The sequence below is a fragment of the Bos mutus genome, chromosome 10, assembly GCF_027580195.1.
Source record: "Bos mutus isolate GX-2022 chromosome 10, NWIPB_WYAK_1.1, whole genome shotgun sequence".
In the NCBI taxonomy this organism is placed as follows: domain Eukaryota; kingdom Metazoa; phylum Chordata; class Mammalia; order Artiodactyla; family Bovidae; genus Bos; species Bos mutus.
Window position 1 is genome coordinate 18,251,888 of NC_091626.1, and position 21,653 is coordinate 18,273,540.

A 21,653-nucleotide genomic window follows, 5' to 3' on the forward strand; every position below is an offset into this window, starting at 1 on the left:
GAAAATACAAAGTATATGTAATTTGGTAAAATGAGATTTTAAAATACATCTGGAAACTATAAACAAATGTAAAGAAAAGCCAAATTTAAAAAATAAGACCTTTCAAAACAAAAGATGCTTCATACATAGAATCTAAAGGAATTTTTCATATTCAGCATAAAAAAGACCAGTGGTGCCTAGCAATCTTATTAAAAACATATGAACCTAAGAAATCATTCACTAGGGGAATTCCCTGGTGGTACAGTAGTTAGGACTCTGCACTTCCACTGCAGTGTGGCCATGTTCAATTCCTGGTCAGGCAACTAAGATTCTTGCAAGTTGAATGGCACAGCCAAAGTAAAAAAAGGATAAATCATTCACTCTGATAGCTGGATAAAGTGACTACACTGACGCAGAAGCCCGTGGGGTATTGCAGAGGTGATAGTGACTGGCCTTACGTGGTAGTCTTACTGATGTCCTGCACACTTTGCAGTGGGTCGATGGTGTCAGGGCAGCGGAGAATGCAGGGTGCAAACACAATGGCCAAAGCATTAGCAGACATTCGATTAGTGTCCTCCTGTAGAGCAATCCTAAGGAACAAAAAACCCAAGTGAACCTGGGATAAAAAAGGAAAACTGCAGGGAGATAGAAGAGATGAGAGAAAGGCAAATGACATCAGCTGCATAGTACTGGAAGGATATCCCTACCAGTTGAGACACTGTAGAATTTCCCCAAAGCGGTTTCCTTGCCTCTGGGAAGCACTCTTTCACTCTGTTCCTTCCCTGACGCAACTGAGGTCAGCAGATAGCTGACCAAGGGAAATTTATGACTCACTGTCCCAGGTCACCATTCATAGATGAACATGTCTAAAGAATGCAGAGACCTTAAAGCATTTTCAGACAGTGATAAAAGATATTTACCCAAAGAGAAAGATGGCTTTCTTCCCCAACATCAACTCTCAGGAGAACACAGACTGCCCCTGAAGTCTCTTTAGTCAGTCGATTCCTGAGCTCCATATGACCCCACTACCTCCTATGAATTAGGCTATGTCAATAAACACACATCTTCTCTAGTTCAAGAGTTAAGACATCTAGCTAGGCTACACAGTGCCACCATAAGACTGAATGATTACATGGCTCATTAGGGTGGGGAAGCACCTGCCACGCAGTCCAACTCCATGGAGAATTTCTGCTCCAGGGAATCATAACCACCTGTTCAAGGCATTGACTTTATTAATAAGAAAAAAAATATCAGTTTTCCATATGAAGGAACTCTTCATTTACTTAACACAATCCAAGAGAAAATGTTAAGCAAATCTTTGTTTCTTGAAGTTACCTGACCAGATGAAAGATGAGGCGTTCCAGTGTATTGAGATGAGTTCGGGAGAGCTGGTCAATGACAGAGTATACACCGCGGATTGTCTCTTTCCTCTCCTGAAGGCCTGAAAACAGGAAGAGCAGCAATTAAGACTGAATATCTTCTCTTATACACTACACCTTCCTTCTGGACATTCACTGGGTACAGCTGACTTTTAAGAGTTTTAGCCATACTTGTATAGCAGAAGAAAACTCACTAGTTACCACTAATCTCCCCCTGCTTGAGTTCTATACTCACTAAGCAGGCTCCTGAGTTTTAATTTAGATCCCAGTAATTCTTGATTACAGTAAGGGGCAAGAGATACCCCAGTTTTTCATTTTGTGGCAAACCAATTCCCCATGAAAATTAATCAACTGCTATACAAGTTATCTGTTGTTGTCCTTTAGTCATTAAGTTGTGTCCAACTCTTTGCAATCCCATGGACTGCACCATGCCAGGCTTCCCTGTCATTCACTATCTTCTAAAGTTTATTCAAACTCATGTCCATTGAGTTGGTGATGCTATCCAACCATCTCATCCTCTGCCACCCCCTTCTCCTTTTGCTTTCAACCTAAGCTGTAAATAAGTCTGAAGGGAATTTGAGGATCTATGCCTTGGGGCCTAAATGAATACTTCTACATAGGCCTTCATCAAAATCCTACATATCTATAGCACTGAAAAATTAAACTAGCATGTTAGGTATGGCACAGAATAGATAGCCAACGTTACACTGAGTCCTTGCTTAGATTCACAATTTATTTATAATCTTAGTCTTTCAACCTCTTTGTGAGAAGCAACTAAGTGACTTGCTCAGAAAGTTTTTAGGACATTGACATTTTAATGAGTCTCTAAGAAAGGCAACATTTGAATAGGTGCGAATTCAGTGGCAGTTTTATATCTACTGTATTACTTTTGAATCTATATGAACTTAAACCAACTGAGAATGGCTAAACAGTCTAATATGAAGATAGCATTTCTTTCCCAAGTGTAGCCCTTTCCTGAACCCAGGAAACCTGTGCTTACCCATAGCTCGAAGAAATTCCTCATAGAGTTCAAAGGTCATGAGTGGATTGGGTAAATCACGAAGCCATTGTTTGAATACACTTGCAATGACATGTATGTTATAGTCATCAAGGTTTACATTCTCAGCATCTATACAGAGATAAAGAATTAGATAAGAAAGCCAAAATATGCAGAGGGTCAAATAATAATGCACTTTAGAAACTATCATGACCAAAAGATACCTTTATCAATATCTTCTGCAATCCTATTCCATGCTTCGGAACAGTGTTCCTCTTATGGTAAAGGTACAGTTTTTGTCTGTTTTTTGAACTGTTGTGGACTGATAGATGTGTAAAGTAAAAGATCACATGTTTTCATGTCAAAGCACTATTAAACTGCTATCAAAGTTTCTAAATGCTTGCTCCCAGTTTCTGTACTTCTCTTGCGGCAGCTTGGCCTGTGAACCACACTTTTAGTAGTGATGTTTGAGACGGCCAATAGAAGAAAGGCCTAAAAGACATCTTCTACAAGTCAGACTGATTTTAAGTGATTCTTAGAGATAAAAGGACAGTGATAACTGAGCTTATGAAATGTGAAGAAAATCTTTACTATGCTTCACTTAAAAACCCTCTAGGGTTATACATGAGATGACTGGGGTGATATAGGATGAATGGTGCCTATGGGTAGACTCTTGGTTATACAGAGACAAGTATTGCACCTACATGTGATTCAAAAAGATCTATTCCTGGGAATTCTCTGGCAGTCCAGTGGTTAGGACTCCATGCTTTCTGCCAAGGGCTCAGGTTCAATCCCTGCTCGGGGAATTAAGATCCCACAAGCTGTGCAGTGCAGCCAAAAAAAAATCTATCCCTTTTCAATAATGGTAAAGAGTAGAAGTTGAACATAAAACCAAAGTCAAAGCTCTGCATACATTCCAGAACTGAGGCTACAGCTCTACACAGATACATATTCAAATCACTAATTATCAATTTAAATAACTATGTCATCAGTGTTGGAAGGCAATAATATACACCAGAAAGAACATCACTTGGAGTCAGAGTAACAGATTAACAGGCAACAGTTTAGATTATGGGTTAAATGCCAGCTTTGTCACTTATTGGTGGTAAGTCATTGGGCAAGATCCTCGATAAGCCTCAGTTCCTTCATCTGTAAACAGGGATAATAATCACTGTCTGTGAACATCAGTACAAACATTTGTTGTGAAGATTAATAGAAAAACATCAGCACATTGCCCTGCATCTTATCAATAGCTCATTAGTTAATTTTCCTGAACCCAAGTTTTCTCCTTTGTAAATTAAAGATATGATCTTACCAGACTGCTAAAAAGATTAAGTGAGATCTGTCTGAAATATCTAATAATCCCTTGTACAAATACTCAATGTATGTTTGCTGAGTGGACCATATAAAAGAAAGCTACAAATGATTAAAAAAAATTTAAAAAGGCACCACAGAAAAGACTGCATTCTTCTGGCTTCAAGCAAAGGATCAACATGTAATAAAAACTAACAGCATGAGATGACCTGCTTAAATAAGAGTATTTGGTCTTGATTTAGAGGGTACTATCTTACCTGTATCTAGACCTTGTCGAAGCTCCTTGATTTTATTAGTTGAACCAGACTTTCGGTAAATACCTTCTGTGTACAGTCCATGCATTTCAATGTAGTTTATGAGCTTTTCCACCACCAAAGGAACAGTTCGGTCTTCACTGGTCAAACGGGACAGTTCAACCCCAAATTGTCGAGAGGACAGCTCTGGATCATACTACATGGAAGATAATTTTTGATTCCAAATACATTCAAACACCTTTAAATATATTTATCCAATTCTTTAAAAGTAACAATTTTTTCTTTTCCTCAAGTTTTAAAAGCATAGTTACGAGAGTTGGGAGGAAAGGGAATTCTTGTTAATGCTGAGAATATAAAGAAGTGAGAAGTTCGTTTCAATCCTCTTCCACTTGAATCCCCCCTCTCACTGCACTCCCCCCTCTCCACCCCCCAACCCACCAAATAATGGGGAAGAATGCAGGCAGTGGCCACAGGTTACTGCTTTCCTTTCCTTAAAAAAATCTCTTCACGTAAAGATGGGCTGTGGGCAAAGGAGAAAGGGGAGAGACTCTGTATACTAAACATTTACCATGTACCACTAGAAAACCTATTGATTTGATATGAATTAGAGTTGTCACTAATTTCTGAAGCATAAGGATGCTCTGGTGTTTACGTAAACTTTAGAGAAGTTAAACTGACTACTGATGTCACAGCTAAAGGCAGGGGCACACAGAGGCCCAAGATTAGTGACCTCTTTCATTTAATTCAATAGTGTATTCTGATATTGTATTTCATTATTATTTTATGTGATAGGGAAAAAAAGGCTTATCCTTAAGTTTATTTGAAGTACTTTAAATAAAAGAAGAATGCCAGCTATTATCTCTGAGACTGAAACTTTTTATGTAAATCTCCTTTTTGTCCTTTCCTTCTCCTGCCCCATGCTCCTTGCCTAGTCCAACACTGCATACCCCAGTCTCTCCTTCATCCTGCATGCAGTCAGTGCTGAGTTCTTTTAGTCTATTAGTACACCCTTTCTTTTCATACAACTCTAATTTTTCTTTCTTTGACACTGTGAGACTGCAAAATAATCTGCTTTTCTGTTAGCTTCTTAGCCTCTTGACCTGTGCAGCTTAAGAATTCAGAAAACACCTTAAAGGGAAAACCCGAGTTTTAGGCTCCCTTCTCTATATGTTTGGATCATGGTCCTTCAAGTCTTGGCAATCCCAAACTCCAACTTTTGTCTCTATAACTCTGTAAGATTTCTAAAAGCTTTTCTGGCTTTTCTGACTCTTAAGTGTGGCCCTCTGCCCAGAATCTTGATTTCTTGTCCTACAACAAAAACTGACAAATTCCCACTTAGAGGAAAACATCTCACACATATAGATTCACCAATCTGTAATTCTTTTCTCTGTAGGTTCTAGGCCCCTAAATTCCAATTTTCCTAGGCAGCTATCTAATGCTAGGCAACAGACTTTTTTCAGTTGTTCTCAGCACAAGTATTAGTCTACCACAAGCTACTCCATCTTAGCCAGCAGATGTCTTACCTTCATTGTATATTTTAAGCCCTGAGTCAAATTTATCTTTGTACTTTGCCATGATTTGTCTACTAATTTGGAACAGATGAAAACTATATACATGGGCTGTAAACATGCACACATATTTTATTATAGTTCAGATCTGCACAGTATTGTTAAAATTGTACATGACAAATAAGCAAATGTGATCACATGTCAGTACAAGCCTGAAATATTTCCAAAATGGTTCCTTTTTGAAGCATAAAATTATCAGAGTACAAGTTCAGTATCAAATCCAAGTAGAAGTTTGTAAACACACCAACTATGCTGATGAATTTTACTGTGCATGTTAAAATCTTTAACTATAGCCTACCACTTTCAAGACAGTTTATAGGAACACTTAAGAGTGTTTAAAGTAGGAAACCTTAGAACTTCCCTGGCAGTCCAGGGGTTAAAACTAAACACTTCCAATGCAGGAGAGTGGGTTCAGTCCCTGGTCAGGGAACTAATATCCCACATACTGCGTAACGTGGCCAAAAAATTTAAAAAGAAAAAAAAAGCAGGAAACCTTTAAAAAGAGTGCTTTAATAAGTTGTTGGTTGTGAAATCAGGTTAGCAGCTCCCATGTAGTAAAGGTAAATACAGTTCTGGAAAAATCAATTCAGTTATACATACACACATACCTCTATATGTGTAAGCAGGATTATGATATAAAACTTATTTCTTACAGTATTTTGTGGCCAAAAAGTTTGAAAACCACTACTCTGTAAGATCATCAAAGAGGCTTTGATTTCTTTCCACAAGGCAAAAAAGACCTTTTTTGTCCTTTCCTTCTCTTGCACCATTCTCCAACAGACTTGTTATTTATTACTCATAGGTAATAACTTCTTACCTTTTTAGAACACTTGGCTGTGGTTTTCAGACAGCACTTCTTATGACAAGCATACTTGCACACTGAAAAACAGGTTTAAAATGTAACATTTTCAGGAGTCTATATATTAGTGGCAAAACTTAACAAGTTTACTGTTTTATTTTGAAGATACTTTTTTTAAATCTGAGACTCCTATAGCATCATATACTTTGTATCATAATAGAATAAAAAATGGTCTTAACTCATTCAATTCAGAAAAATGAAGCTGAAAAACATACCTAAAAATCCTAACCACTGTCTGGGAAAAAGTTTTTTATTCTTTCAAGACTGCCTGCCCCTCCTCCTTGTCCCCACCATATCCCAGCAAAAGATTTATCTATCTTCCTGGTTTGATTCACAAACCATTGCCCATGTTCCCCTCTTATACTTGCTCTATGATCTGATAAAATGCAAGAAATACCTATTAAGAATCATTCCAGTGGATTAAAAAAGCATTAATATCAAAGACCTACACTAAAATAAAAACAAATCGGGTAACATATTAGGCTATAAAAAAGGCCTTATTCATTCTCCTAGAAAGTCTAGAATAGAGCTCTGAGGAACCAGAACATAAAGAACATCAGTAGTGATTGAGAAGATGAGATGAAAGGTTCAGAGCAGAAATCAGTTCTTGGACCAGGAGATAACAGGGTGGCTAGGCAGCAGTATGGGCTCACTGAGAAGAGAATCCTGAGAAAATACTTGGCCTGTGTTATTTTGGTATGACCGGCTCTGGCTCTTGCAAATCAACACCTCAATATTCTTCTTGAGCTTCAAAAGCATGATTTGAGGGATTTTCAAAGCCAAGGTCAAGTAGGGGAGGCCATGTAATTGTAGTGGTAAAATCACCAGCATAACCACACAAAAAGTTAATTCTATTAAGAAATCAAAGCAAGCCCACCCAAGTCATAAAAGAAGAAGCAGATTCTTTCTATTTTTCAGTTTCAGATCACAGAGAAAATTATACGAAACCTATAGGAATCAGGCTAACATTAAACATTCAAGTACATGGCAAACTACACCCTATTTTTTACTCTCACTATAGTTTTTTTTTAAAGGAAAACCACTATTGAATCATTGAACAAGTGAACATATCTAGCAATATCCAAGTGCTGATTTTGCTATGATGAACATGATTTTCATCCTTACTGTCATCCTGGACCCAGCCCTTTCATTTGATTCTGGCCCACTAGTAAACAAAGCTTCACAGAATTATTAAAAGCACCAGAGCAGATGTATATGGAATGACAGGAGTGAAAGCTAAAGATTCTCTGTAAGCCAGAACCAAGTGGACCCTCAAAAAAACCTCCACTCACATTCTAGGATTTAAAGGTTCTGATGAAAGGATTATAGTAAAATAAAGTATCTTTCCAGGTATAATCTAAGAATTTCAATAATTCACCCATCCATCTATATAGGTCCAACTACCCGGTAAATACTCACATTCTAGGATTTAAAGGTTCTGATGAAAGGATTATAGTAAAATAAAGTATCTTTCCAGGTATAATCTAAGAATTTCAATAATTCACCCATCCATCTATGTAGGTCCAACTACCCGGTAAATATTTACTAAAACTTCACTGCAGATGGTGACTGCAGCCATGAAATTAAAAGACGCTTACTCCTTGGAAGGAAAGTTATGACCAACCTACATAGCATATTCAAAAGCAGAGACATTACTTTGCCAACAAAGGTCCGTCTAGTCAAGGCTATGGTTTTTCCTGTGGTCATGTATGGATGTGAGAGTTGGACTGTGAAGAAGGCTGAGCGCCAAAGAATTGATGCTTTTAAACTGTGGTGTTGGAGAAGACTCTTGAGAGTCCCTTGGACTGCAAGGAGATCCAACCAGTCCATTCTGAAGGAGATCAGCCCTGGGATTTCTTTGGAAGGAATGATGCTGAAGCTGAAACTCCAGTACTTTGGCCACCTCATGCAAAGAGTTGACTCATTGGAAAAGACCCTGATGCTGGGAGGGATTGGGGGCAAGAGGAGAAGGGGACGACAGAGGATGAGATGGCTGGATGGCATCACTGACTCGATGGACGTGAGTCTGAGTGAACTCCGGGAGTTGGTTAGGGACAAAGAGGCCTGGTGTGCTGCGATTCATGGGGTCACAAAGAGTCGGACATGACTGAGCGACTGAACTGAACTGAACTGATAACGTGCCAAAACTGTTCTAGGCCCTGGTGATTCAGAAGAGACTTCTGTATGAGACAGTTTCTTGATCTTATACAGAACACATTCTAGTGGGACAGAGAAACAAGGAAATGAATACTTAGTATCATTTTGGGTGGTGATAAGTAGGTCTCCTGCATTGCAGAGGGATTCTTTACCATCTGAGCCACCAAGGAAGCTCCAAGTATAAAGACTAGAAAAGCTGAGTAAAGGGATGGAGAACTGGTGGACAGAGCAGTGTTTTAGACAGGAGAGTAAAGAAAAAGCTCTCTAATATACTAGTGGAGACATGAATTAACTGAAGTAGTAAGTCATACTAACATCTAGGAGAAGAACATTTCAGACAATGAGCTGCAAATACAGTGACCAAAGAACATCAAAATATCTTATTTGCCTACAAAGAGCAGATGAAAAGGAGTATAAAGAGAGATGAGTTTAAAGAATTAGGGAGTGTGAATTATTCCTTAATGTTAAACTCATGGAAACGGAAATATCAAGTGGTTAAAAACATTCCTCAAAGATCTTTCATACTTACATTTGCAAACAGAGGCTCGGTCCATGATCCATATCAAAGAAGAACAGTATTCACAGTAGGTAGGGATGCTATACTGGGTGGCCTTAAAGATGTGACCATTGTGCTCTTCTACCTGAATGAAAAAATACAGCTATTTATGTCAAAGCCAACACTGCCCTAACATGTCAGGCAATAGGAAATCCTTCAATTCCTTGTTGTCTTCATTGGGCACATATTCCAGGAGGAGAATTATGATCTTCTGAGAAATAAAATAAAGGTAAACTATCTGATCCCTGCTTTCAAAAAGCTAACAATCTAGTAGAGAGACAAGTCCAACTTATATGAAAATCAGAAAACAATGCTATAAACATATAAGAGCTGTCTTATACAACTCTGAATCAGCATGTTAAATTAAAAGCAGTGGGTTTTAAAAATTTAACCTCAAGAACCTTTCACACTTTTCTGTTTATTTATCACAAATTCCTCTTCAATAAAGAGTCGGTACATGTCAGTATGAAAAAGTTGATATATCCACTGGATAAATTCCTAGATGCAGAACTGCTGAGTCAAAGTTTTTTTGGTTTTGTTTTTAATATTTTTAAGGCTTTTAATATATCATCATTAAAGTACCTTCTCCAAGAAAGTTATGCAAATAAACCCCCTATCTGCAGTATTGGGAAAATATCTATATATTTATTTATCTTTCCAGGAAATTAATTTATTTTTAGTTTTGCTCATAGATGGACAAAGTAGAAAATCACTGTTGTTTATTTTAATTTGAATGCTCTTAAGTATAAATATTTATTTATATATTTATTAATATTTCCTTCTATTACCTACACTTATCACAGGCCCTGAAATATAACAGCTGTTGAATTAATGAATTTTCTTTTTTAAAAAATGTCATACACTTTTACTCATTTCTATCTTCAGGTACTGTTCTCTCCCATATAGACATGAAAGACTACTCTTACAAGGCTTAAAATGCATAAAAGGCCTAAACACTACCTGTTAATAACAGGCACCTTCCTACTATTCCTCTGCATTGCCTACCCTTTCCTTCATATACAATCTCAAAAATTCTCAGTGGTAGGTGGCATTACTCCTGTTTTATATAATATATACTCCTATTATATACATGAGGACATTGAGTCTCAAAAGGATTAAGTTGTCTAAGGTTTCTCAATTGGAAAACCCTCCATCGGTGAATAAGAATAAGCCAGGCTAAAGGGTTTAGATACCCTACTTTCAGGATTCAGTTCTTAAGAAGTAAGATCATGCTAAAAACAGAATCAGATCATGCTTCTAAAACACAAAGTGGAAAAGTGACAAGCAACGATCTAAAGAACCTCAGAATTTGGTTTACAAGTGATACGGAATGATTTATAATCCTGATTTATTAAGTTTAAGGTTAACAATAACTATTCTAGGATTAGAATCTGCCACTGGGAGGGGTGAATCCAGGTTCTGTAGGTCCTAAAGCTTAACATTTTCCGGGGAAAGCGAAAAAGACAGGAGGAGGAAGGGAAACCACCAGAGAAGAAGGAAGAGAAGATAGTGGCGGCAAATGCAGCTGAAGCAGAGGGAATGGGGGAGGAGTGGGAGGAAATTAAGCTGAGAGAAGTCACGATCAAGAGGATGTCAAGTCTTATAGACAGTAAGAACTCTGGGTTTTATTCTGAGTAACACTGTAAGCTAAACTTGTGAGATCTGAGCAGAGGAGGAACATGATCTGATTTCTGTTTTTAAATGGTCATTATGGCTATTATTTAGAAAACTGTGAGGGGAGAATAATATAAGAAGGCAGACCAATCAGAACACAACACATAGTGTATTGGACTTCCCTGTCGCTCAGATGGTAAAGAATCTGCCTGCAACGTTGGAGACCTGGCTTCTATCCCCTGGAATGGAAAGATTCCCTGGAGAAGGGAATGGCAACCCATTTCAGTATTCTTGCCTGGAGAATTCCATGGACAGAAGAGCCTGGCAGATTACAGTCCATAGGATTGCAAAGAGTTGAACACGACTGAGCGACTACCACTTTCACTTTCACAGTGTATCAGACTATTGTTAATAGCAGTGGCTGCTGCTGCTGCTGCTGCTAAATCGCTTCAGTCATGTCCGACTCTGTGTGACCCCATAGACGGAAGCCCACCGGGCTCCCCCGTCCCTGGGATTCTCCAGGCAAGAACTCTGGAATGGGGTGCCATTGCCTTCTCCGTAATAGCAGTGGAGGCAATGTGAAATGGTCAGATATTAGATATATTCTGAAGGCAGAATACCTACCAGAGTTCTACCTTCTTTTCCAGCTCCCCTATAAACACGCAATACTCGAACCTGTTAAAGCTACTGGCTCAACATGCCAGGTTTTTATTCACATGTCTTTGAACATACTCTTTCCCTTTGGCTAGACACGGCTTGTCTAAACTACTACTCATGTGTTAAGAACCTGCAAAAATATCTTTTCTTCTGTAAAGTATTCCTTCATTCTCTTTGTATTTCAACAGCACTTTGTACTATTTCTACCATAATATTTATCGCATCTGAAACTAGTAATTTTTTAAATGCCTGCCTTCACTAGCAGATTCTGGGCTCCTCTGGGGCTTAACACATCCTTTTAATTACAGAGATTATGATAAAGTATGTAATAGAGATGATACAAAAGATAAGAACATGAACAATGATAAAATATACTCAAATGCCTTTGGGAATGTCTTTTGAGTTAGAAGGACTTATCTTTGTAAAATCCTAAATAGTCCTCATATTCTTTACAACAGAGAGAGCGAGCTCCTAAAAAAGCGCCTTCCCAGTCCCTACTTCTGCAAAAGGGTCATATTTGTTTGTAACTTTCATGAGTAAACATTTCAGTTTTCTGCCATTTTAGGAAGCCATCATTAATAACAAGTCAAGTCAAGGAATTCAAGACATACTTGTCATTCTAAATTTTTGTAAAGGCATAAAAGATTACCCCCCTAGACATCTGATAAACTTATTCCTTAAATACACCCAGAGAAATACTGTATGATTTACTTCAGACTGCTAGTCCAAAAATTACTTTACAACACAGGGCAAAAAAACAGATTACAACTTACTAAATCAGATTCTTTTTTCCTTCTTTTCTTTCTCTCTGTTTTTGGCACCTGATGGGAAAGAAATACAGAAACTGTGATATAATAAAGACTAATATACTTTCTTACTTCTTTTCTAAAACCTAATTCAAGGAGAAATTTGTGGGTCCTTACATAAAAGTCTCGAGATGATACAATGAAATGATGAAAACCACTGTTTTCCAAAATGAAATTCATGTACTGACCTCTAGCAAAGCTGAGGGTATAATCTTACAGCAACAGCATTTTTAACAACATTATATTTTAATTCAGTGAAAAATGTATTAATTGAAGAAGGCTTAGATAATATAGTCTGATCAACTTGTAAGAGAGAATGGAGTTTGCTGGATCTGAAGTAGTGCAAAGTTGACATGTTCACTGCGGTGCTTTTCTCAAATACTAGATGTCCTAGACTCTTAAGAGGAATTCATAATTGAATTCTTTTAGAAATCAAAATATATTTTACCTTTGTGGGTATGTATTCCAAAGTCTTGAATTCATTCATATATTCATCTAAAAACACTTTAAAAGTGTTAACCCAAACTCTGACTGGAGACTCACTCCAATCTCGCTGCTCAAGCCTCATGGTCTTTTCCAAAATCTGTTCAAATAGTGCGTAGAGGTCTTTATATCGTATGCTTTTCCCATCATCTACCTAATAAACAATAAGAAAAATAAGGTTTTAAGAAGAAATTCTTTATATAGAGAAGACTGATTAAATTTTCATTGGGTAGTATTTTGAATAAAGATTGTACTTTCTAATGGGCATGCCCATGAGGTCATGTGGTATTTGTAAACTCCCACTCTGCTATGGAATGTTTGCAGAATAAAACCTGCTACATTTTAATAAAATACCTAATAGTTTAAACAATGTAATAATTGGAGAAAGTCTTGGGAATTTCTCCCATAAACCTGGCTTTTTAACTGTATTTGAAAGTTTAGTCGCTCAGTCGTGTCCAACTCTTTGTGATCCCAGGGACTAGAGCCTACCAGGCTTCTCAGTCCACGGGATTTTCCAGCCAAGAGTACTGGAGTGGGTTGCCATTTCCTTCTCCAGAGGATCTTCCTGACCCAGGGATTGACCCCAGGTCTCCCACATTGTAGGCTGACACTTTACCGTCTGAGCCACCAGGGAAGTCCTAAGGTATGAAGATTATTTGCATACCTTAATTACCTATCTCTCCAGAAATGAACCTTATTTAGATAGTTCTGCCTTAAAAGTGAATACCTGAATTCTTGCTAGTGAAACATTAGGTAAATTTTACTAACTTTACTTAGCTAACTTTACTTTTTCATTTTTCCAAGGAAGAATGACATGCCTTAAAAAACACTATATTTCTTGCAATGGGATCTACATGGAATTCCTTTTAAATTTAAATGAGGTGTAGACTCTCCATGAGAAAGAAAAATAGCATTTAAGTGACCAAAACATGCTATATACATTTAAAATTTATTTCTCTTTCACTTCCTCAGAATTAGAGGTTGAATCTCTTTAATCCAAGATTATAAAACCACTATCAAGCTCCAGTTTATAATGTTGGTCCTTCCTATGTGATTCAAAAGTACACTGATCCCTAATCTAGAAAATATAGGTGTGAAGCATAAGTAGTTGGCAGGATTGGAAAAATATGGCCAATATTGTCCCTACCCAAACCTTTATTTGCCATAGTCTAATTACTACTTTATTATGGTCAAGAAATTACTGCTCTCTAAGACTGTCTGGTTTCTACTTGCAAAAGGCCAAAAACCCATATACTGAGTGGAAGATAACACAGAAAAGTTCTCTCACTTTTCACATAAAATTATAGGTTGAACAAAGAAAAATCAATTAAATACAAATTATTTTTTATAGAATAAACATGACAATTCAAGAAATACTAATATTCTATAGATCAAAAGCATTAGTTACTATATACTTTCAGTTCAGTTCAGTTCAGTCGCTCAGTCGTGTCTGACTCTTTGCGACCCCATGAATTACAGCACGCCAGACCTCCCTGTGCATCACCAACTCCTGGAGTTCACCCAAACTCATGTCCATCGAGTAGGTGATGCCATCCTGCCATCTCATCCTCTGTCGTCCCCTTCTCCTCCTGTCCCCAATCCCTCCCAGCATCAGAGTCTTTTCCAATGAGTCAACTCTTCACATAAGGAGGCCAAAGTACTGGAGTTTCAGCTTGAGCATCAGTCCTTCCAAAGAACACCCAGGACTGATCTCCATATACTTTAGTACCAAGAATAAATTTTCTAAAACATGAACACAATATGAAAGTATGAAAGTGAAAGTGAAGTTGCTCAGTCGTGTCTGACTCTTTGCAACCCCATGGACTGCAGCCCACCAGGCTCCTCCATCCATGGGATTTTCTAGGCAAGAGTACTGGAGTGGGTTTGTCATTTCAAGGTAAAGTAAAAGTGAAAAAAACTCACACATAGAGATTATGAAACATCTGAAACTGCTCTAATTCCACGGGATAAAAAAGTATAATAATTCCAACATAAATGAGAATTAGAAGCTGGAGCCAGAGCTAAAAGGATCACAAGAGGTCAAAAATAGAGTGCCGCTGAGTGAAAAATAATCATAGCTAGAGTATTTGAATTTAATATCCTAAGAAGATGAAAATTTACCCCTAAGAGGGGGGAAAGGCTGCTCAAGGAAATTAAAGGGTATTATTAATCAGAGGTCAATCAGTATGCTTTTCCATATCTATCCCTAAAACTAAAAGAAGACACTGGAAAAATCTCTAATTGAACATGGCCCTGTATTATTTTTATGGCGTTGTCAAATTTTTCATATGTTGAACTTCTGAATGTCTCCTGACACAGTCCAACTTACCGCCAATGCAGATGAATAAAAGCTGAAGATATTCTGCCGAAATTCTTTCAGGGCTTTCTTGAATACAACATCCACTAGTGTGTCTTTCTTGCTGTCTTCATTATCTAGGTCATTCATCTGGGGACCACAGAAAGAGTTTTTGTACACAATCAACTAAATTGAAAAGAAGTGAATGCCACATTGGACACATATTGTTTCTTCAACAATGACCATCCTGAAAGGGCAAATTATCATGGGACCCAGATAAAAACATGACTAGACAGCCAAAGTTTTCTTACTATGAGATAATTTCTAAGGTCTCTTCTAATATCATATAATTCAATTGTTTTGCTACCAGGAAAACAACTCAAAGTGTATAATGACAAACCTCACCTTAACATATGGAGTGCAACATGACAGTTACAGTGAAAGTGAAGTCAGAAGTAAAGCCTAAAACCTTAAACTCTGTCTACCCAGTCTGACTCATGCATATCCTATGATTTGCACATTTCTGATAAAGAAACAGACCCTCTAACTTACTGAAGCATACATACTTTAGGGGGCATATCCTGATATACAAGCATTCCACAGTCAAAGCTGCTTAGGGGCCTGAATACCTTTTTCAGAAGAAATTCATCCATGCTTTTTAAATCACTGGCACTTGCTATAATCTGGACAGAGTCATTTTGCCAGTGCACAGACTCCAAAGCCACACTGCTGATCTTAACACTTCGCTTGCGCCTTGCCTTTGGAGAAGGCTCTTTGTTCTCTTTGAATTCCTTTCGGCAACTCCCAGGCAATTCTGGACTCAAAGGAGGTGTTGGGTGATTATGAGATAATTCTGTAAACCAAGATAGAGTATCCAAAAGAAATTTTTTTTAGTAAAAATATTGAAACCTCCACACCTTCTTTTCAAGTTCCTTTAGTAAGTCACTAAAGGAAATAAGTAAACATCTGAAAAGTAACATTAATGTTTGGGGTCAGACAGTTAGGCAATAAATCCAGATTGTATGTTTGTACTGATATTTGTTTAAGAATTATCACTTTCCAATGGGAAATGCTATCAGGTGTCCCAAAGAGATGAGGTCTGATACTGAAAACCTGGATGGAAGTGCTGTATACAACTGAAGCCTGGATTCCAAAGATCTCAGTCCCAAAGAAGAGAGGCGTACACAATCACACTAGGATGTTCAGTGTTGACTGCTAACCCAGTCCGAGCTTTACTACATCTGTTTGAAAGAACAACCAGCTTATATAAACCCAATAAATCAGTGACGCTTGATAATTAGTATTATTTCTTTACTAGGGTCTAAAGCCATAAATGTTTCAGTGACAATATCTGGTGTTAGCCTGGCAACCTCTATTTAGGGAGCAAGGTAACTCAGTTGGTTCACTTCTGCTTAGATCTCTTTACTATTTAGGATTTTCTTTCATATGCATACTTTCCTCAAAATTGTATTAATTTCTCAGACAACTCCTGGACTGAACCAGTTTTGTATATAATATTGGAAAACACAACAAAATTTTTCTGCAACTGTTTATACCAGAGAAATTTGGTTCCATGTAGTCCACTGGAATCTAGAACTACACTGGATTTGCCAATGCCTACCTGGGGCTTGATGAGAACGTTGGTCCCATTTCACATACCTGTTTTTCTCACACATATTTACCTTATCTTCTGGCCAATGATATATCCTCATTCCATCTAAAAGCTTAATTCTGATAATAAAGGGAAACAAGTAACCTTCCATATGCTAAATGCCACAATAGGCAGGAAATGAGACAAACTAAATTTCAGATATGCCACGAGAATAAAAAATATGAAGATATAGAGAGGATACAAGTATATTCAAACTGGTGTTAACTGATATTAATTCCATTATATAACCTAGATATACAAGTATCTATTTCATTTAACAAACAATATCTTTCTTTATACTAAAAGAAATAATGGTTACTAAAGAAACTATAATCCTAGTTTAGCCTTAAAAACAAGGGCTACCTTAATAAATTTTTACTCAAAGATAAATAAAAAGGTACAATTTTAATTTTTATACATGTATCCTTATTAAGCAAACACTCAAAGAATTTCCTAATTCCTTCTTGGAAATAAGCAGTAGAGAATATAACTGTGAAAAATGAAAAATTTAGAATGACTACTATAAAACAGATAAAACATAAGAAATGGATCCTCATAGGAATTCCAAATTTTCCAAACTGAACTTGTAGAATTCACTTAATTTACTACTGGTTTTATCCATACCAGTTTGCAAACTGATAGGAGCAGAGTCAGAAGACAGAAAAACAGGATTCTAATTAAATTTCTACCAGTTTTCCCTCTGACACACAGGTACTTCTGCTCTGGTTGATCCATGCCTTTGTGAAACTTGATCATCTTTCCTCCCTTTATCTTATCTTATCCTCTGTCCCTTTATTTTTATCTTAGCCTAGATGTGACAAGTTTTGTTTACTTATTTTAACTTGGTCTGTTCTATTTCTACTTAGAGATAATAATTTTCTTCCTAGGGCCTATTTCTATTTTATTCAATACTGACATTTCACCCACTCATTGGTATTTTACCCACTCATTATCACATAGCCACTTCTGATGTATATCCCCCCTATTGAAGATAGCTGGCATCTTTACATAGTAATTAAAAACGCACATACATACTTAAGCAAAGGGCTTGGAGAGAAAGGGCTAATCTTCAAATGTTGGGATTACTGCAATCCTTGGAGAGTCAGTAATTCTAGCATTTAGAGAAACCATATCAACAGATGAACTAACTGTTGGGTACTTGTTATGTGCTATGACTGATGCCCCAAAATTAAAATAACAGCTACCATTATAAAGTCCTAGCAACTGACATACAGTAGATCTTTTAGCACAACAGTTAAGAATACGGACTCTGGAGCCAGTTCGCCTGAATTCAGATCTCAGCTCTAACAACTGCTATACGTGTATAAGCAAATAATTTCTCCATGCCTCAGCTTTCTCATTTGTAAAGTGGGAAAAATAATCATACCAACCTCAAAAAATGGCTGTGAGGATTGAGTCAATACATCCAAAATGCTTAGCACAGTGCCTTTTTCATAGTAAACAATCAAATATTAGCTGCTGCTATCTTATTAATTTTTACTAGGAATATATATATGGAAAAGGCAATGGCAACCCACTCCAGTACTTCGCCTGGAAAATCCCATGGACGGAGGAGCCTGGTAGGCTGCAGTCCATGGGGTCCCTAAGAGTCGGACACGAATGAGCAACTTCACTTTCACTTTTCACTTTCATGCATTGGAGAAGGAAATGGCAACCCACTCCAGTCTTCTTGCTTGGAGAATCCCAGGGATGGGGGAGCCTGGTGGGCTGCTGTCTATGGGGTAGCACAGAGTCGGACACGACAGACCTGACTTAGCAGCAGCAGCAGCAGGAGGAATATATACTTGTTAGGTGAATGAATGGTGGCTAAATTTTTACACTTTAGAAAACTGAGGCTAATCAAAGATTCACAATTATTCTTGAAGTTGTTACTTCATTGTTTTGGTGCCGTATTTCCTTGAAACTACTCTTACAGGTAAAATGTAATTCTATAATTATCTTTTAGTTAAGGAAGGATTTAACAATCTTGGTCCTATCTCAATAGAATATCTTGCCAACAAATACTAGAGGGATAGAAAACTTTCAGAATGAGTAAACAAATTATGAAGACAATCTCCACCCTTTGTCCATTTTTACCATCTGGAAACCGATGAGCTGGAATCATATCTGAGCCAGCAAAGAGTGCTGAAACCTCTGAGTGAGTATCAGGTTTCACTCTGGAAGTCTTCTTCTCTCCTTGTTTCCCTTTGGCCCAGAATCTCATCTTAGCTCTCTGAGGTCTGTTTAGCAAAAAGAAAAAAAAAGCAAAAATGGCAATCAGCATGTCCTATTGACATTATTTGTATATCACTTTAAGTTATATAAACAACTTTCATATGAATTAATTCATTTAACCTTCACAGTTAAGCTTAAGTCATATTTAATCTTCAATTGTACAGTTAAACTTCATCTGGAAAGTAAATGATAATCTCCTCATCTTGAAAACAGAAATGAGAGCCAGAGATGTTAACTAAAACCACCATTTATATGAGTTATTATCATATAATCATATTAGTTATCATCATATAGGTACTTATGCTCCAGGCATAAGTACTTGTATAGAGTTACCTTAAATACCTATAACAACAAATTTACATTCAAACCATAAACAGTTTTCAGGTGAAAAACTGGTGGTTTAAATATTAGGTGACTTTCCCAAGGTTACACAGCCAGTGAGTGACAAAGTGGAGGATCATACCTACTATGCAACATTGCCTCATTCTAGCACTTACATACTCTCTCCCTTCACATGCATCAAAGAAACATCCTGAGACAATAACAGCTTGAAACCTCTGAGTGAGTATCAGGTTTCACTCTGGTAGTTTTCTTCTCCCCTTGTTTCCTAACAAGAGTTAGGATAACCCATGTATCCTAACTCTGTACTAGGAGGCTTACTTGTACATTTAGTGTTGGTTCCTTTGTATGTTTGTCTACCAAAAAAGAAAAAATTTTTGAGCATCTTCTAGAAGCCAGGCACCGGGCCTTACTTACAATGACTACTTTTCACAACTGCCATGATAAATGAGTATTTTTATCCTAACCACACATGAACAACCTGAGGCTCAGAGTGCTGATAGAGACAGAAGTTAAAATCAGGTCTATCTGCTTTGGAAGTCAATTTTCTTTTATTCATGGTGCCCCCTTTTTTTTTAATAGCATATTACTAAACTTGTACATCTATATGGTATGAAAAGAAATTGTTCCACAAAGCTTATTACAAATGATAGAGCTTTTTCCCTGCTATTCTTATCCCTTTTCTGATTCCCTAAACAACCCTTTAGAATTTACTTAAATGGTTCTTTTAATATTCACCAAACTTATATTGCTATCATACTTGTGACCACAGGTAATAAAGTAAGCACATTCCAACACTCCAGTTCTATACCCTACACAAACACAGACATCCCCCTCCAACAGAATATTGTAATTTTAGTTAGGTCAATATACAGTTTTTTTTAGTAGTATTCACCTTTTTTTACTATGTAAGTAATATTCACAACTGAGGCATATACCCTATATAACTCATATTTTTTAGAGTTAATATTTTATTTTATATTTGCTCATTTTTCTACATTCAATTCACCTCCAAGTGTTTCCCCATTTGTGAATATCTCCTCTCAACATGTTGAAACACAGTTAGGTATGCCATCAGTTCCATGTTCTTAAATCTTTCCCAGAGCCTTCTAACCTGCTCTAATCTGGCATGGTTCCCTCTGTGATTGCTGTACAACCATCATTTGTAAAGCTACTTTCAGGATCATAATGGAGATTTCTTTTGTCTCCACTATTTTATGATGACATGTCTTTTGGTATGGGTCTATTTTCATTCATTATGTTGAGCCTTGTCAATCTAGAGGCTCAAGTCCTTCAATTCTGTGACATTTACCTGAATTTATTAATGATTTGCTCCTGTCCGTATTCTTTGTCCTATCTTTCCAGAGTTCTTACAAGTGGGTCACTGGATGTCCTAAACTGCTTCTCTAATTTTCTTCTCTTTTCTTGCCTCTTCTCTCCCTTTGTCTTTTTGTTCAAATTTCTAAGAGATATCAACTTTCTTTCTCATGCTTTGGACTTCTTTATGCTATTGTAGTTTCAATTTTCAAATGCTCTTTTTTTATTATGGATGTTTCCCTTTCGACTATTCTAATTTCATGAATATAGTTGTATTCCTTTATGCAGAAGATCTATTGGTAGTTTTATGTATCTGTCTTGAAGTTTTCTTTCCCCTGTATAGTTTATTTCTTCCAAGTTATATTTTATCCATTAATTTTAGTTTCTTTCATTTAAGATGACTCCTCAAATGTGTGGTGATCATGCTTGGAACCACTTCCCTTGTGGCTCAGCTGGTGAAGAATCCGCCTGCAATGTGGGAGACCTGGGTTTGATCCCCGGGTTGGAAAGGTCCCCTGGAGAAGGGAAAGGCTACCCACTCCAGTATTCTAGCCTGGAGAATTCCATGGTCTGTAGTCCATGGGGTCGCAAACAGTTGGACACAACTGAGCGACTTTCACTTTCACATGCCTGAAAGTTCTAGTGTGCATTGGTGGGGCCTCCAAACCATGGTCGCCCTTGCAGGGTTATCTGGCTGATGCCAATATCTTTAGGTCTTTTCTTGAGGGTTGGACCAAAGTCCCAAAGACTCTTTGAATCATCTGCTTAGAGGTTATGTGAAACATGGGAGCTGAATACAGAATAAAATCTGGGGGATCTTAACATTCAGTATGTAAACATTCATAAAATCCCCCTGGTTCCAAATATGCACCTCAATCCTCAAGTATATCTGGTTACCTCTAAGTGCAGAAATCTTTTGTTTTGTCCTTTCCAGAAAATATATCTCCTATTTTCTGCTAGGGTTGGGCAAGATCAGCCAGTCAGATTCTTCTTTCTCAGTTGGCTTAAGATTCAGCTTTCTCCTATCTATTAAGACATTTAAAATTTGTCTATTTACCTTTTGGATTCCACATTTTTATTATTTCTGTCTCCTGTTGCTTTTTTGCTTTTGTCCTATATAGGCTATTTTAGGAGGATATGGAAATTAAATTTATATATTTAATCTGCTATCTCCACTTATATATTTTTCTAT

At 37.2% G+C, this 21,653-nt stretch overlaps 1 protein-coding gene across 11 annotated transcripts in view; it reads right to left on the bottom strand.

Annotated features, from left to right (window-relative positions):
- The window catches only part of MYO9A (myosin IXA), a 257,282-nt gene that overhangs the window by 37,162 nt on the left and 198,467 nt on the right, over positions 1-21,653 (bottom strand). For all 11 annotated transcript variants that reach the window (XM_070377371.1, XM_070377369.1, XM_070377374.1 and 8 more), the window contains 11 exons: positions 18,668-18,810; positions 15,549-15,772; positions 14,953-15,069; positions 12,589-12,777; positions 12,108-12,155; positions 9,037-9,148; positions 6,309-6,370; positions 3,927-4,119; positions 2,359-2,487; positions 1,315-1,420; positions 438-569 (listed from right to left, as the gene is read on the bottom strand). In XM_070377371.1, the coding sequence (XP_070233472.1) occupies positions 438-569; positions 1,315-1,420; positions 2,359-2,487; positions 3,927-4,119; positions 6,309-6,370; positions 9,037-9,148; positions 12,108-12,155; positions 12,589-12,777; positions 14,953-15,069; positions 15,549-15,772; positions 18,668-18,810 (1,455 nt within the window). The remainder of the gene's footprint in view (positions 1-437; positions 570-1,314; positions 1,421-2,358; positions 2,488-3,926; positions 4,120-6,308; positions 6,371-9,036; positions 9,149-12,107; positions 12,156-12,588; positions 12,778-14,952; positions 15,070-15,548; positions 15,773-18,667; positions 18,811-21,653) is intronic.